Consider the following 14,056-nt stretch of genomic DNA (forward strand, 5'->3'; position numbering starts at 1 on the left):
GAGAATTAGGGGACTACCAGTAACTTTGGCTCCCGAACTCCTGCAAACAAAACAATTGCATTTCTACCCAAATATCCCACCTAAAACTTACACATAGAAAGTTTCAAGAGTCTAGGGCAAAGGGAACATGAAAAGTGGAAAAGCAGGGGACACTTTAACTTTTACATGTGTAAATACATGGTCCCTGGCTTATGGTGCTACGTATGTAGCTGCCAGGGACCCACGGTTCTCAGGGGTAACTAGATAGGTTTAACCTTTATTGTATAGCCTGGTTACCCCCTTACCATCATAGATAGGTTAACCCCTTAATTACTTTAGCGGTTATTAACCGCTAAGGTGATTAAGGGATTATGGGCCATTAGATTGTATTTTTTTTATTCTAGTCCTGCTAACAGAGGACATGGATGCGGAGGATGGTGATGAGGACATCCTTCATCCTGGCAGGGTTATGTAGAAGTTGAATTTAGTTTTTTCTGGCTGGCTAATCTTTTATTTTGAATGGGCAAATGAGCCATTATCCTTATCTGGATAATAGTCATTTTACCCATTACTGTACTGAATGTGTTGGGGCAGGGGGGTTGTTGGGGGTAGAGGTGGTGGGTAGTAGGGTTGTTGTATTTTTTTTTAATGTTTATTGGGAGTAGAGGGATTGGGTGAAGGGAGTAGTTGCCCCAAAAGGTGGGTGGTTAGGCCTGCCGGGTGGGTAGCGAGAGTATTAATCCCTTCATTACCATAGCAGTTCCCACTGCTATGGTAGTGAAGGGGTTAACCACTCCTGAAACCTTCCCGGCAGGCCTAACCACCCACCTTGGGGCAACTACCCCCTTCACCCAATCCCTCTACCCCCAATAAACAGGTTATTCAAGTTTTACCCCTTCATTGCCTTAGCGGCTAACCGCTAAGATAATGAAGCTGTTTTTATTTTAATTTTAATACTAGTGTGCATTAGCAGGCGGTCTCTGGAGCAGAACCGCATTGATTTCAGATCCGGGACCCCCTGCTTCCAGAGAAACAGGCCTCGTTATGGGGTGCTGGTATCCCCATGCAATGTTTAATTGGCCTGCGTCACCTGATATCTGGGGCCTGTATCTTAGGAAGCAGGGTGCTCCCGGACCTGAAATCAATGTGGTTCTGCTCCGGAGACCCCCTGCTCACACACACTAGTATTACAATTTGAATAAAAACACTGCGATCGCTTGCGAGAGATGTGCACGGAGAGGCATCTCTCTCTGTTCAGCTCTCTATGCAGCTCTGCAGCCAGATCGTATGGGGGAGAACTAAGAAAAAATCTCAGATGTGTTTGCTCTTCGCCGAACAGTTTGCCCATTTTTCTGCCTCGTGGTTTGAGAGGGGTTCAGATTCCTTTTGAGAATCGTGATAACTCAACTGACAAACCGTTCGGCGGGAACATGCCAAACCTTGCGATGTAGCAGAAAACTCATCAAACCTACTATAATAGGCCCCTTAAAGCCAGAAGAGACAGAGGCATAATATCAGAATTTTTAGGAATGTAATAAAAGTTGGAAAAGGGCAATCAAATTAGCAAAAATTGAAAATTAATAAAGGATTGTAATAAAAAGTAAGATCAACCCTAATGATTGGAAATAAGGAAAAAGCAGAGGTATTAAACAAATGCTTTGCCTCTGTTTTTACCAGGGAAGAATAAATTGCAATAATAGTGCCACAGGAGGAAGCCACAGCCAAGCCACAACCTCTATAATAATGAAAAATTGGTTAACTGAGGATGAAGTTCATAAGCGGCTTAATAAAATTAAAGTATATAAAGCACCTGGCCCCAATGGCATAAATTCAAGAGTTCTTAAGGAGTTAAGTTTGGTAATAGCCAAACCATTATATTTAATATTTAAGTGCTCAATATCTCACCATGTTCAGTACCACAACATTAGTGTAAAACAGACGTTGTGCATATATTTACAAAGAAAGCTAGATCCCAAATAGGATTAAGCCTGATATCAATTGTGGGGAAGCTACTTGAAGGTTTAGTACAGGATAATATTCAGGAATACCTAATGAAAAACAAACTTATTAGTAATAGTCAGCATGGAGGATACGTTGTGACAAACTAACCTTATTAGTTTCTTTGAGGAGGTAAGTAGGAATTTAGACCAGAGTAATGCAGTTGATGTGGTCTACTTAGGTTTTGCAAAGGCTTTTGATATGGTTCCACACAAGAGGTTAGTGTACAAAATAAAGAAAATTAGACTCTGTAAAAATATTTGCACCTGAATTTAAAACTAGTTGAAGTATAGACAACAGAGAGTTGTCGTAAATTTAACTTTTTCAGGTTGGGCTAAAGTTGGGAGTGGAGTACCTCAAGGATCGGTACTGGGACCCCTGCTTTTTAACTTGTTTATTAATGGCTTTGAAGTTGACATAGAGAGCAAAGTCTCCATCTTTGCTGATACTAAATTGTGTAAGGTAATAGAATCAGAGCAGGATGTAATTTCTCTTCAGAAGGACTTGGAGAGACTGGAAACGTGGGCAGGCAAATGGCAGGTGAGATTTAATACAGATAAATGTAAGGTTAGGCATTTAAGAAACAAGAATAAACAGGCAAATTACAAATTAAATGGGGATAAATTAGGAGAATAATTGATGGAGAAGGATTTAGTAGTGCTTGTAGATAGCAGGCATATAATCTTAAAAAGTACAAGCTGATTCCACTCCAGTAAAATAATGAATATATTAATACAAATAGGTGAGACAAACCTCCAAGGCTCAAATGGAGGGAAACACACACGACAGGGGTGTGGAACACATCCACAGCAAAAAAATCTTGCCGTGAATGTATCCCTCACTAAAATCCTGATATAAATATAAATGTATAAGAGACAACACATACAAAAGAGCCTCAGCTACAGGCGCTCAGACAGAACCATATGATGAATAATTAGAACCACTGTATGACCACTTGGTCAGTGATTAAGGAAAAACCTTACAGTAAAGCAGACAAAAGTGCAGTCCAATATTTCCAGCGAGTGCTGCTCTCTTAGTTCAGGATGCCAACCCAGCACTCCAATAGGTAACTAAGAAAAAAAGAGAAGAAAAGAAAGCGCACACCTCCTGGTGCAATAAAGTTTTTTTTACTCAAATAATAGACAAAGTAGAAATTCATTCACAAACATCTAGTTAAAATGGGCAGTGATTGAGAGGGTTGTGTTGCTGATGTGCAGAGTCCTTGATCCGTGGGGGTACTTCCCCTGTTGATACAGCACGTCCGCTGTCATCACATAACCTTTAAGCCCGTACCAGCAGCGCAATAACTGGCGATTAAGGGATGATGGCACTTTGTGATCCGGGCTTTGCTGACATCATCCCTTAATCGCCGGTTATTGAGCTGATAGTACGGGAGTAGGAGTCACGTGACGACGCACCGGTGAGGAGTCACGTGGTGCAGAAGGAGGCTCCGGCAACTGTGCAGCCAGCAGGGAACAGCGGACGTGCTGCATCAACAGGGGAAGTACCCCCACGGAGCAAGGACTCTACACACCAGCAACACAACCCTCTCAATCACTGACCATTTTAACTGGATGTTTGTGAGTGAATTTATACTGTTTGTCTATTATTTGAGTAAAAAAAAACTTTATTGCACCTGGAGGTGTGCGCTTTTTTTTCTTCTCTTTTTTTTTTTAGATAGCAGGCATAGCAATTGTGCCCAAATTCATGCAGTAACTCCAAAGGCAAACAAGATATTATCTTGCATTAAAACGGGGAATGGATGGAAGGGAAGTAAACATAATTATGCCCCTTTATAAAGCATTAGTAAGACCACATCTTGAATATAGAGTACAGTTTCTTGCCCCACTCCATAAAAAAGACATTATAGAACTAGAAAAAGTGCAGTGAAGAGCCACCAAATGAATAAATGGGATGTAAAAATCTGACTTATGAGGAGAGGCTAGCTAAATTAGATGTGTTTACATTAGAAAAGAGGAGTTTAAAAGGGGATATGATAACTATATACAAATATATTCTGGGACAATACAAGGAGCTTTCAAAAGAACTATCATCCCAACGGCAGTATAAAAGACATAGGGACATAGGGTAAGGTTGGAGGAAAGGAGATTTCACCAGTAACAAAGGAAAGTGTTCTTTACAGTAAGGGCAGTTAAATGAAAACTGTGATAGCAGATACAATAGATATCTTAAAAAAGGTTGGACATCTTTTTTTAGAAAGGAAAGGTATACAGGGATATACCTATTAAGTAAACATGGGAAGAATGTTGACTCAAGGTGTAATCTGATTGCTCAGAAGAGGAATTTATTTTTCCCCTTATGAGATATAATTAGAAGATATTTCACTGGGTTTTTTTTTGTTTACTTTCCTCTGGTCGATATAATTTAAATAGAAATATATGATAAGTATCTGTCGTCTAAATTTAGCAAAGGTTGAACTTGATGGATGGTATGTTTTTTTTCAACTATATAACTATGTAAAGTGGTAAAGCTCAATAAGATTGGATGTAACCTATTGAAGATGGACCCCATGGACTCTGACTGCACAATGGAGCATGGATATCACAGAGTTTTAGGAACTCTAACAGGTAATAGTCAAGTGCAAAATCAGGGTCTGATATCAAATCAAATCTGTTCCAAGGGTAGTTGGTAAGGTCAATAAGAAACTGTTGAGGGTTAACATTTGTAGATATTGTAATGAGTTGGATTTTAGGGATAGAGTTTAATAATTTGATTTTACATACATGTAGCGCATGAATCCCCCCCCGCCCACCCCCTCTGGGAGATTATGCCTATGCGACTGCTTGGTGTGGTGCTTGTTACCTGCGTGGTACAGGAGAGATGAGTTTCCCGCAAAGGTGCGGGGGGTACAGGGCAGACTGTTAGGGATCCCTCTGGTTCTTTCCTTCTCTGGGTCAGCTCCTCCAGACATAGGGAACTCCAGCAAGCCTGAAGGCGTTCCCCGCTATGACAATCTTTACTCTGTTACCTCCCTCCATACAGACTTCAGCGAAGCCAGAAGTTAATAAAGAACCGCAGCCACTGCAGGTGTTATTGCAGCGTATGCTTCAATTGAATAGGGTGGATCCCTGGCTTCTGGATGGTACTGGCCTGCAGGTAATGGTGAGGACTAGCGTGATAAGGTTATGTGTTCAGCCCATGAAGGGCTGAGCACATGTCTCACTCCCGGCCAGGAGGAGACATTTCAACACATCCTACCCCATGCAGGGGCAGGCTGGAACTAACTCAAGGTCTCACCCCTAAAGGGCTGAACTTCAAGCTATAATTTAGGCCCTTCCTGCAGCTCAAAGAGGGAGGGCCCAGTATCTGTACCACCATTGGCTATCACAGATCCCTGAGTCAACTACATTCCTGTCACTTAGGAATTCAGTATGAGGAGGGGGAAAACGCCATACGATGGCCTGTCACTGTCTACATCTTATTAGAACTTACGTGACAGGGGAAGGTAGAGAGCTAGCTGGACCAGCCACCGCTATATACAAAATACACTATTGAATGATCACTGAAAATGCCAAGCAAGATACTGGAGGTTTGGATTCTGTTGGCACAGGAGGATAAGATTCAATCCATCAGTGAGTGGTTACAGGATTTTAGATTTGATTGAGAAGGTTGAGAAATGAATTGGGTTTAATTCAATTATTTGAATTGTGTAAATATTTTATTGTGTTTAGGGACAAGCCAATGGAAGTGGAAGTCACCAAGAACGATTAGCTCACTGTTTCTATTCAAAGAAGAAATATTGCGAAGACAATTAGACACACCAGATAGGGATTGATAGATGCTAAAAATAATCGCAGGCTTAGAGAAAGGGAGGTAATTCTTGCCAACTAAATTTTCAAACAAGGACAAGCTATACGGGTTATTTAAGAATGCAAATTTTAAGCAATCGTCAATATTAATTAACACGCCTCTTCCTCTCTTTGACCAATCCTTAGTAAAGATAGAATAACCCTGAATAGAAATAGATGTGTCAAGACTTAGCCATGTTTCTGTAAGAACTATGACTATAGGCTTATATAAGAAGCAACATGACCTTAATTCCTCTAGTTTGGGCAGTAAATTAAGAATATTTATATGGATGACAGATAGCCCTTTTGGGAATTTAAAAGGGACATTTTCTGTGGCTGTGAATTAGTGGAAAAGGGAGTGCCTGGGTTTAATTCAATATCGCGTGCCAACGATAATAACAGAAAGAATAGAAATGTAAAACCTTTTTGTGGGTTGCAAAGGAATGAAGTTTGCAATGGTTGTTTGATTTCTTGGTGCTAGGTGTGCTGTTTTTCAGAATTCACCACCAGCATCCAGTAGGAGATGCAAAGCTTTTGAGTAAGCCAAGGTGTATGATTACATAGCCTGAGCTCACAGGGGAAGAGGTATTTAACTGGGAAAGAGTAAGAGGTTTAAGGGAGGTCACAGTAACAAAGAGAATTGTGGTCAGCAACATTATAGCTACAAGAGCTATGATCCTACACCAGTAGTCTTGTAAAGAGCGATGAAAAGAAGGTTACAAGGGTTAAGAACAGAAATGTGATGTTTGTGCCAATATGGTGCCTACTGTATCAACTCTGCCGTTATGTAAACCTAAAACCACATCTTGCCATGTTAACTATGGCACAAAGATATTCCCCATCACAAAGAAACAAACAATAACAATCAATATACAAAAATACATTACTATTAGAACATTTAAAAAGTGAAATGAGTAATACCCCTCTATAGACATTGAGGCCTAATATTATTATTACTAATATTATATTTTTTATTATGATTTATTTGTAAAGTGCCAACATATTCCACAGCGCGGTTCAATGGGGGTATAGAGTTATGTAAATAACAAACAAAATTACTTACAAATAAGGACAAACAAGCGCAAACAGATACAGAAGGTAATGAGGGTCCTGCTCATTAGAGCTTACAGTCTATAGGGAATAAGAGACAATGTTGAAACCAAAGGAAAGTGGCTGCTCATTGTGGGACGGAGCATGCCTTGGGAGGGTGTACGGTGAAGCTGCACAGCTGATGCCATTTAGGTTTGGGGTGTGGATGTTAGGGAGTGTTAGATAGCGTGGAGTTTGTTCGAGCCACACAGTTGGTTAAAGTACTTTTGGAGGGAGGGTGGTGGATGTTAGCGGTATGCTAGATAGACTTACTTGAAAAGGTTAATTTTCAGGGAGTTTTTAAATGTCTCAAAACTTGGGGAAAGTCTGAGAGTACATGGTAGGGAATCTCAGAGAGAGAGTACAGCACAGGAGTGAGAGGAGGTATTAAGGCAGATGCAAAGGTGGATGTCATGAGCAGCATGTGGGGAGAATTTAGGGATGAGGGCTGAGATTTAAGGGGCAGCATCATTGAGTGCATTGTAAGTCAGAGCTAGGATTTTAAATTTGACTCTAGAAGACATGGGAAGTCATTGTAGGGATTGTGGTGCAGCAGACATGGAGTGGTGCGTGAGGTAGATGAGTCTGGCAACAGCATTTTGGATGGATTGGAGTTGGACAGGTGGACAAAGGGCAATGCCAACTAGGAGAAGGTTGCAGTAGTCAAGATGGGACAAGATGAGTGAGTGAATTAGGATTTTAGTTGAGTCATGAGTGATAAAAGGGTTTACCCTAACGATATTTCAGAGGTGGAGATGTCATGACTTAGTGAGGGATTGAATGTGAGGAATCAAAAAGAGGGAAGTCAAAGGCAGCGGGCTTGGGGTGTTGATGAGATTCTGGTACCATTGATAGTGGGGAAAGTTTGGGTGTAGAGGTGGCAGTAGAATGAGGAAGGAGTATTCATTCCATTTTGAACATGTTAAGCTTCTGGTAAAGGTGCGACATCCCAGAGGAGATTACAGTGAGACAGTTTGCAAAACGGAATAAGAGAGAGGAGAGGTCAGGGGAGGAGAAGTGAATTTGAGTATCATCGAAATAGACATGATAGTAAAAGCCAAAAGATTGTATTAGTTCACCAAGAGAAGAGGTGTAGAATGAGATTAGCAAAGGGCCAAAGAAAGAGCCTTGTGGGACCCCAGAAAGAGGGAGGGCGAAGAAAGGGACTCCAGTGAAGAAAACACTGAAAGAGCAGTTGGATACATAGTATGTGAACCAAGAGAGGGCTGCATCATTGAGGCCAGTGGAGTGGGGAGTGTGCAGGAGCAGGGGTGATCAACAGTATAAAAGGCAGCAGAGAGATCCTGGAGATCCTCTTAATTAGGTCCGAGTTTGCCTCAACCGGCTAAAATGCGTTACGTTTGGCCAACTCTCCCCAGTCCGACTGTACATTTGTTTTATAAAATTTGCAATTTTTTTTCAAACCAACCTAAGCTTTATAGGGAATCCTTGGAACTTCATTTGCAGAATTTTTTTGTTTGAGCGTTTCAATAAGGCCTGATCCAAAGAGGTATTCTTTTCTTTATGTGCAGGATGCAGGGAGTCACAATACAAAATATTTATTTCACATAAATGGCAATGTTTTAGTAAAAAAAAAAAAACATTTTCAGTTCAAGAAGAAAGTCTTTGAAGAACCGTGGTATATCAAAACTTGACACTAATGTGACGTAAACGTTTCAATCATGAGTGCCTGCATCCTATGTGCACTGAATATTGCAGAAGTGTATGCTCCTTTTACATACCAATTTGTCTTTTTTTTCTTTGTCTCTTGATGGCCCATGAGAAAAGAAATACAAAGAAACCTATTCCCAAAAATCTTTGGGTTACTCATAAGGCTTATTTGACAGGCCAGATGGCTTTCTGCCATTAAAAGATATCCTTTTCCCTTTATAACCCTCCAGAACTGTTGATTGTAGGAACGCATGTACTGTACAGTTGATCGTAGCATCTTCTGCTATGTTAATTTTCAATACTCAAGTTACACAAGTAAATACATGTTAGCATTATAGAAATAAAATATACACAGCTACATATCTAATTATTTCATTATGCATGCAACAAGTATGTTTTCTATCATATATTGGACATCTTTTTTTCGAAGTTAAACATAGGAGATAAACTCTAAAAAACAGAAAAGCTTATATCATTAGATGTCTTTCTTTGAATGTGATCTGTGCAATGTCTCTGAGTTATATGACTCCCATGGTACAATATGTACAGTTCATCTCATTAATCAAAAAGGGGTCTATACTGATTGATTCATAACTGCTGTAGTGATTTTAAAGCCTGAAATATAAAGTACTCAAATCTAGTGCAGATAGCTGAAAAGTTCCTTAAATAACTATGATTGTAAAAAAAATGTATGCATATTACATTTTGTTTAAACTATGCATGGCTGTACTGCCTATGGCAGGAATTATATCAGTCTGCGTTTTAAAACAAGCCTAAAACGAAGCATCATTTTTAATACTGTATGTACTGTATGTGCTGGTATACTTCATGGGCCACGGGTGAGTTAAAATTATGCTACCCTAACTTAACATCATGTTCTGCCCTAAAGTGTATCTTCAAAACCTAATAATGTAACGTTGAGTCCGGTTTTCAGTAGGTGTTAACTATAATGGCCATTAGGGATAATGAGATCCAAAAGAGGCATTCCCGCTAACAATGCCTAGCCACAAAGATTAATGCAGGTATTTAATGTGATGTTAGTTGAGTCATACCTAAAGCCGATTAATGAAAAGTTTGTTCAAAACAGCGGGGAATCGAATCTCAGCAGGTTTGCATTTTTCTAATGCTGAGTTAGAGCTTAAACTCTCATACATTGTGCCAATTATGCATTCAAAATGCCATTATATTTATTTGCATTTACATTTAATTCATAGAGAGACACGGTATGGTAGCCTTGTATGATTAACAAAGAATACAGGTAGTTACATGGCAAATACAACTGAGTTTCCAAACTCTGACCGCTGTGCATTCTAATCATTAGCTAAAGTGCCACTAAACTCAGTGGTACTGTGTCTGAATGCAGAGACTCGGAACCTGCAAAAGTTTATGTAAAAGCTCTATAGTGTGTATTCTGACATTGATACAGTATAACTATAAAACTGTAATTTTAAGTGTAATTGTTAAGATACATTCTAAACTTTACATACATGTTGTCGAGTATACAATATGGATAGTTATTAGAAGCAACAAGAGGAGTTAGAGATAAAGCATATTTACTCATTTTCCCGTTCATTATATGTGGCTATTATTTAATCAAATCTTAGTTTAACGACCAAAAGTGCAATGAATATCTACTGTAAACCTTGAAACATGAGTTGATCAGGTTTGATTTAGTTATTGTAATATATGAATAAACATGGTGTTGTTGAGATCGATGGATCATGGTGTTGTTGAGATCGATGGATCTCTGGTAATCCAAATGTATTACGTAACAGAATTATTCTATTAAAATATGATATAATCTATTTTGTATCCTTTATGTTCACATGTGTTTGGAGATTATGTCAATGTTTAAGTCTCCCATGCAGGGAGGCTTGTAAGGTTTTGTAGATAAGTATAAAACAGATAAGTATTCAAAGAGTTCAAGTTCAAGGAGGGATGCAGCCACGTATGAGACCTGTGACTGGGGACAACCCAGACTTAAAGAGACGGTAGGTTAGGGGTTAAACATAGGAGACTAAGGAGGGAGGATAACTGGAGAGACTGCTTATGAAGGATTGGAACTGGGCTTTTGGCTATTCATGTTGCCTCCTTTTGGCACAAAATAGTGGGAACAGAGGAGAGTCCGGCCACCAGCCTTATGTTGCATGGTTGCTGTTATTTCTGTGAAAGAATTAGAACAATTTTATAGCTTGAGGCAAAACAATCTAACCCTGCTTTTTTGTGGGGATTTTTGTGCTAATTAATTAGCTGGCATTACTTTGGGAGCCAGTTAATGGATTCTCAACGGAGCGCCGCAATGCTGAACAGAGGGGCTTCATACAGCTAATTCTTAATTGAAGCACTTTGGTGCACCTGTTTGACTAAAATACTGGTTGGGTTAGGTAGTTTGATTCAGCAAGGCTATTTGGTTTCCAACTTTTTACACTGGTTGGTCAAATAAAGTTGTGACCTGTTTGCACTAACTTGAGTCAGCATCTTCTTTGGTTCAGTGAGGGGTGAGGCATGGGCCCAAGAACCCAAGGGGTATTCCTGGTTCAAGCTTAGGTTTTGTGCAGAAGACATACTGGTTTACTCTCCATTGACTTCAAAGAGACTCCTTCGGAAACATGTTCTATATTATTACATTTCTAGTGTTACCGTGCAAGTCAAAAAAGAGTGAAAAACATTTCCCTGAAAGGAACGTACGTTTTCTACCTCCACATAAGAAAGCCTTATTTTTAAGGATATGTTAATCTTCTGGTTTAGGTAGTACAGAATGTGTTCCACATGACTAGTCCTTTTCTGTATGCAAACAAGGATTGTGTTGGGAAAGTTGTAAATCCACAAGGCCTCTTACAAATACCAGAAAAAAAAGAGAAAAGCAGCGCACTGCCAGGGAACCAGGTGGTAAAAATGCTAAATTCTTTATTGAGAAATAAACATCACCCCAGGGGGTATAGCAGCCTCCTACGCGTTTCGGACACCAAGTCCTTTAACAAGGAGTTACATTACTGGCTTATTACTCACATACCCACTCCATAATAAAGTCTAATCCCAGAGTCTCAACTTTAAGGATTATTGAAACAAGATTGTTATTCATTGGAGCACCCTACTTCCTATATGTATATAAACTCTTACAAACACTACTGAATCTTCCTAATATTTCAATATTTTATACAGTGTACATAGGGTTGCCAGGTGTCCACTATTGAATCAGACTTTCCTATATTTGGACACACTGCCCAGTAAAAAATTAGAGGTAATACTGGACATGTGTGTGTCCGGTATTACCTCTCTGGACATAGAGACCTGACTGGCTTGGGGGCTGCGGGATTTCCCCCACCAGGGAGAGAGCAGGGCTTTTGCAAGGGGCCTGGGCAGCTTCCTCCATCCTGATTTGCTGCTGCTGGATAATGCAGTCAATCCGAAGGAGGTGCCTGGAGGTGGCGCCAAGGAGAGGAGGAAACAGCATAGAGAGGGGTATGTCTCTAGAGCGCACCTTTCACCATTGTGTCCAGTATTTTTTGGAGAACCCTCCTTGCAAAACTAAGTCTACACTGTATTTTCTCTTAATAATGGGCCCCAAAAAATCCCAGGTCAATTAAGGAGGCTTTTTAAAAAAAAAATGAAAATGTTCTAGTTCTAGTTCTAGTTCTATAGTAGGATACTTTAATTTAATTCAAACACAATTTGTGGAAGGAGATATACAGTATGATTATTTTCATTTTGAATGATCACAAATAAATGTACCAAGTCATTACCTGGTTCATGCATTGAGTATATATGTACTGTAGCATCCAATGTCACCCATAGGCAAAGACATTCACTTTGCCATCTGCCGGACACGCGCAGAACAGCAACCACTCAAATCATAATTCTGTCTGACAACTAAATACATGATTGACAACTCAACAACTTGTCACGAGTTTGAGGGAATGTAGATTGATTATGTCACCCGAGAAGCACGAGAAATGGCCACGCTTTTGTCCCGTGATACGGTCGACAACTGGCAGTTACACCTGTATGACGATGCTTTATTATTGTGGGTAAACTTGCATTCGCTTGACTATCTCTTTAATGATTTAATATAAACAAGAAACAACCTGTTTTTTTTATTTTTCCCCCCATCTTTTCCAGGATCACTGAAGGGCTTACTACCCTTCACAAAATATGCTGTAACGCTATCTATATGCACTCTGGCTGGTTGTACTGAGAGCTCACACACACTGAACATCTCCACTCTACAAGAAGGTAAAGTAATTTCAGAGGTCTTGACTTCCACATTTCAGTCATGAATAATAAAATAGGAGAAGAGCTAAATGCTGCAAAGCCATTTGCTGGAAAACCCCAACCTAATTTGATGACAAAGTGCATTGCCAGATCGTAATTGCTCCATTTTTTGAGGGGGTGCTAAAATGAATCAAACTCCATACCCTTTAATGACATGCATCTTTAATAGCTGTAATGCAGATTAATGGGCTTTTTAATTGCTGTTACATTGTTCATGCAAGAGCCATGTCATTAATACGAAGCATCTGAAAGATTAATGAAAGCTTCCTCATTTTCTATGGCTCAGAAGTAAATCTAGAGACAGTCTGACTAAAAAGAATTGATTGTATGGCACAGTATGAAATTGAGAATCAAATGGTTGATTTCCATGGTCTCTTTAAACTGCTAAACACTAGTACAGGCAACAATTATTTCAAGATGATAGAACTACCAAATGCCAATTGGTACCTATATTAATCATTTCAGCACATGCCATATTAATTAGATCCAATACTGTAGCTTTTTTTCCCCTCTCTGCATGTGAAATAAGCTACATTTTTTTCTTGGTTTAAGAATCATTGTAGTATGGTTACATAGTTTAGAAGAGCGTTTTTCCTTATGAAAACTGAATATTTACTGTTTTAAATAATAGAGATTCCATTTTGAATGTACAGTTGTTTCTATCACTTTAACTTCTTCGTGTTGGAGGGATTGTTACAATGAGTCCATTAAAGGAAGGTAACATTATTTAGTTGTATATTTTGATCATCAACATCTTGCAAGTGGGCTGATGCAGACGGATAGTGTAAATCGTGGCAGTAGATTCAGAACTCTGTTACTCTGGTAATCCACTTTATGAGAAAGTCAGCACTCTGTGCACTATAAATAAAAGCTTGTGCATTATTTTTATTTTGTAAAACATGCATATAGCAATGAGTTGTTTGCATCTCATACACGGCAGACTTGTAGCATGTTGCAATACCTCTTAGGGAACCATCACGAGCATTTTACTTAGATGAACATACAGTAGTTTACAGGTTTTCAAAACCTCACAGCAATCTGTATCTTCTTCGTGTGCGCTGTAGCTGCAAATGGCACACACATGCTATATAACACCCTTTCCCCTATCCCTATGGAAACAGCATTTATTACGGTACTGGTGCTACCTGTTAGGCGTACAGAAGGCCTGGGCCTCCGCTCATAGGGAGCCTGGGGTGACTGTGTGTTCTCTATATCTCTATGGTGCAGCGCCTTCACCT

The 14,056-nt window shown here is 39.6% G+C and overlaps 1 protein-coding gene across 6 annotated transcripts in view; it reads left to right on the top strand.

The window, feature by feature from the left end:
- Positions 1-14,056, top strand: part of USH2A (usherin) — a 942,943-nt gene that overhangs the window by 390,863 nt on the left and 538,024 nt on the right. For all 6 annotated transcript variants that reach the window (XM_075595608.1, XM_075595610.1, XM_075595609.1 and 3 more), the window contains one exon: positions 12,666-12,779. In XM_075595608.1, coding sequence (XP_075451723.1) covers positions 12,666-12,779 — 114 coding nt within the window. The remainder of the gene's footprint in view (positions 1-12,665; positions 12,780-14,056) is intronic.

Source organism: Ascaphus truei, chromosome 4, assembly GCF_040206685.1.
Source record: "Ascaphus truei isolate aAscTru1 chromosome 4, aAscTru1.hap1, whole genome shotgun sequence".
Classification (NCBI taxonomy): domain Eukaryota; kingdom Metazoa; phylum Chordata; class Amphibia; order Anura; family Ascaphidae; genus Ascaphus; species Ascaphus truei.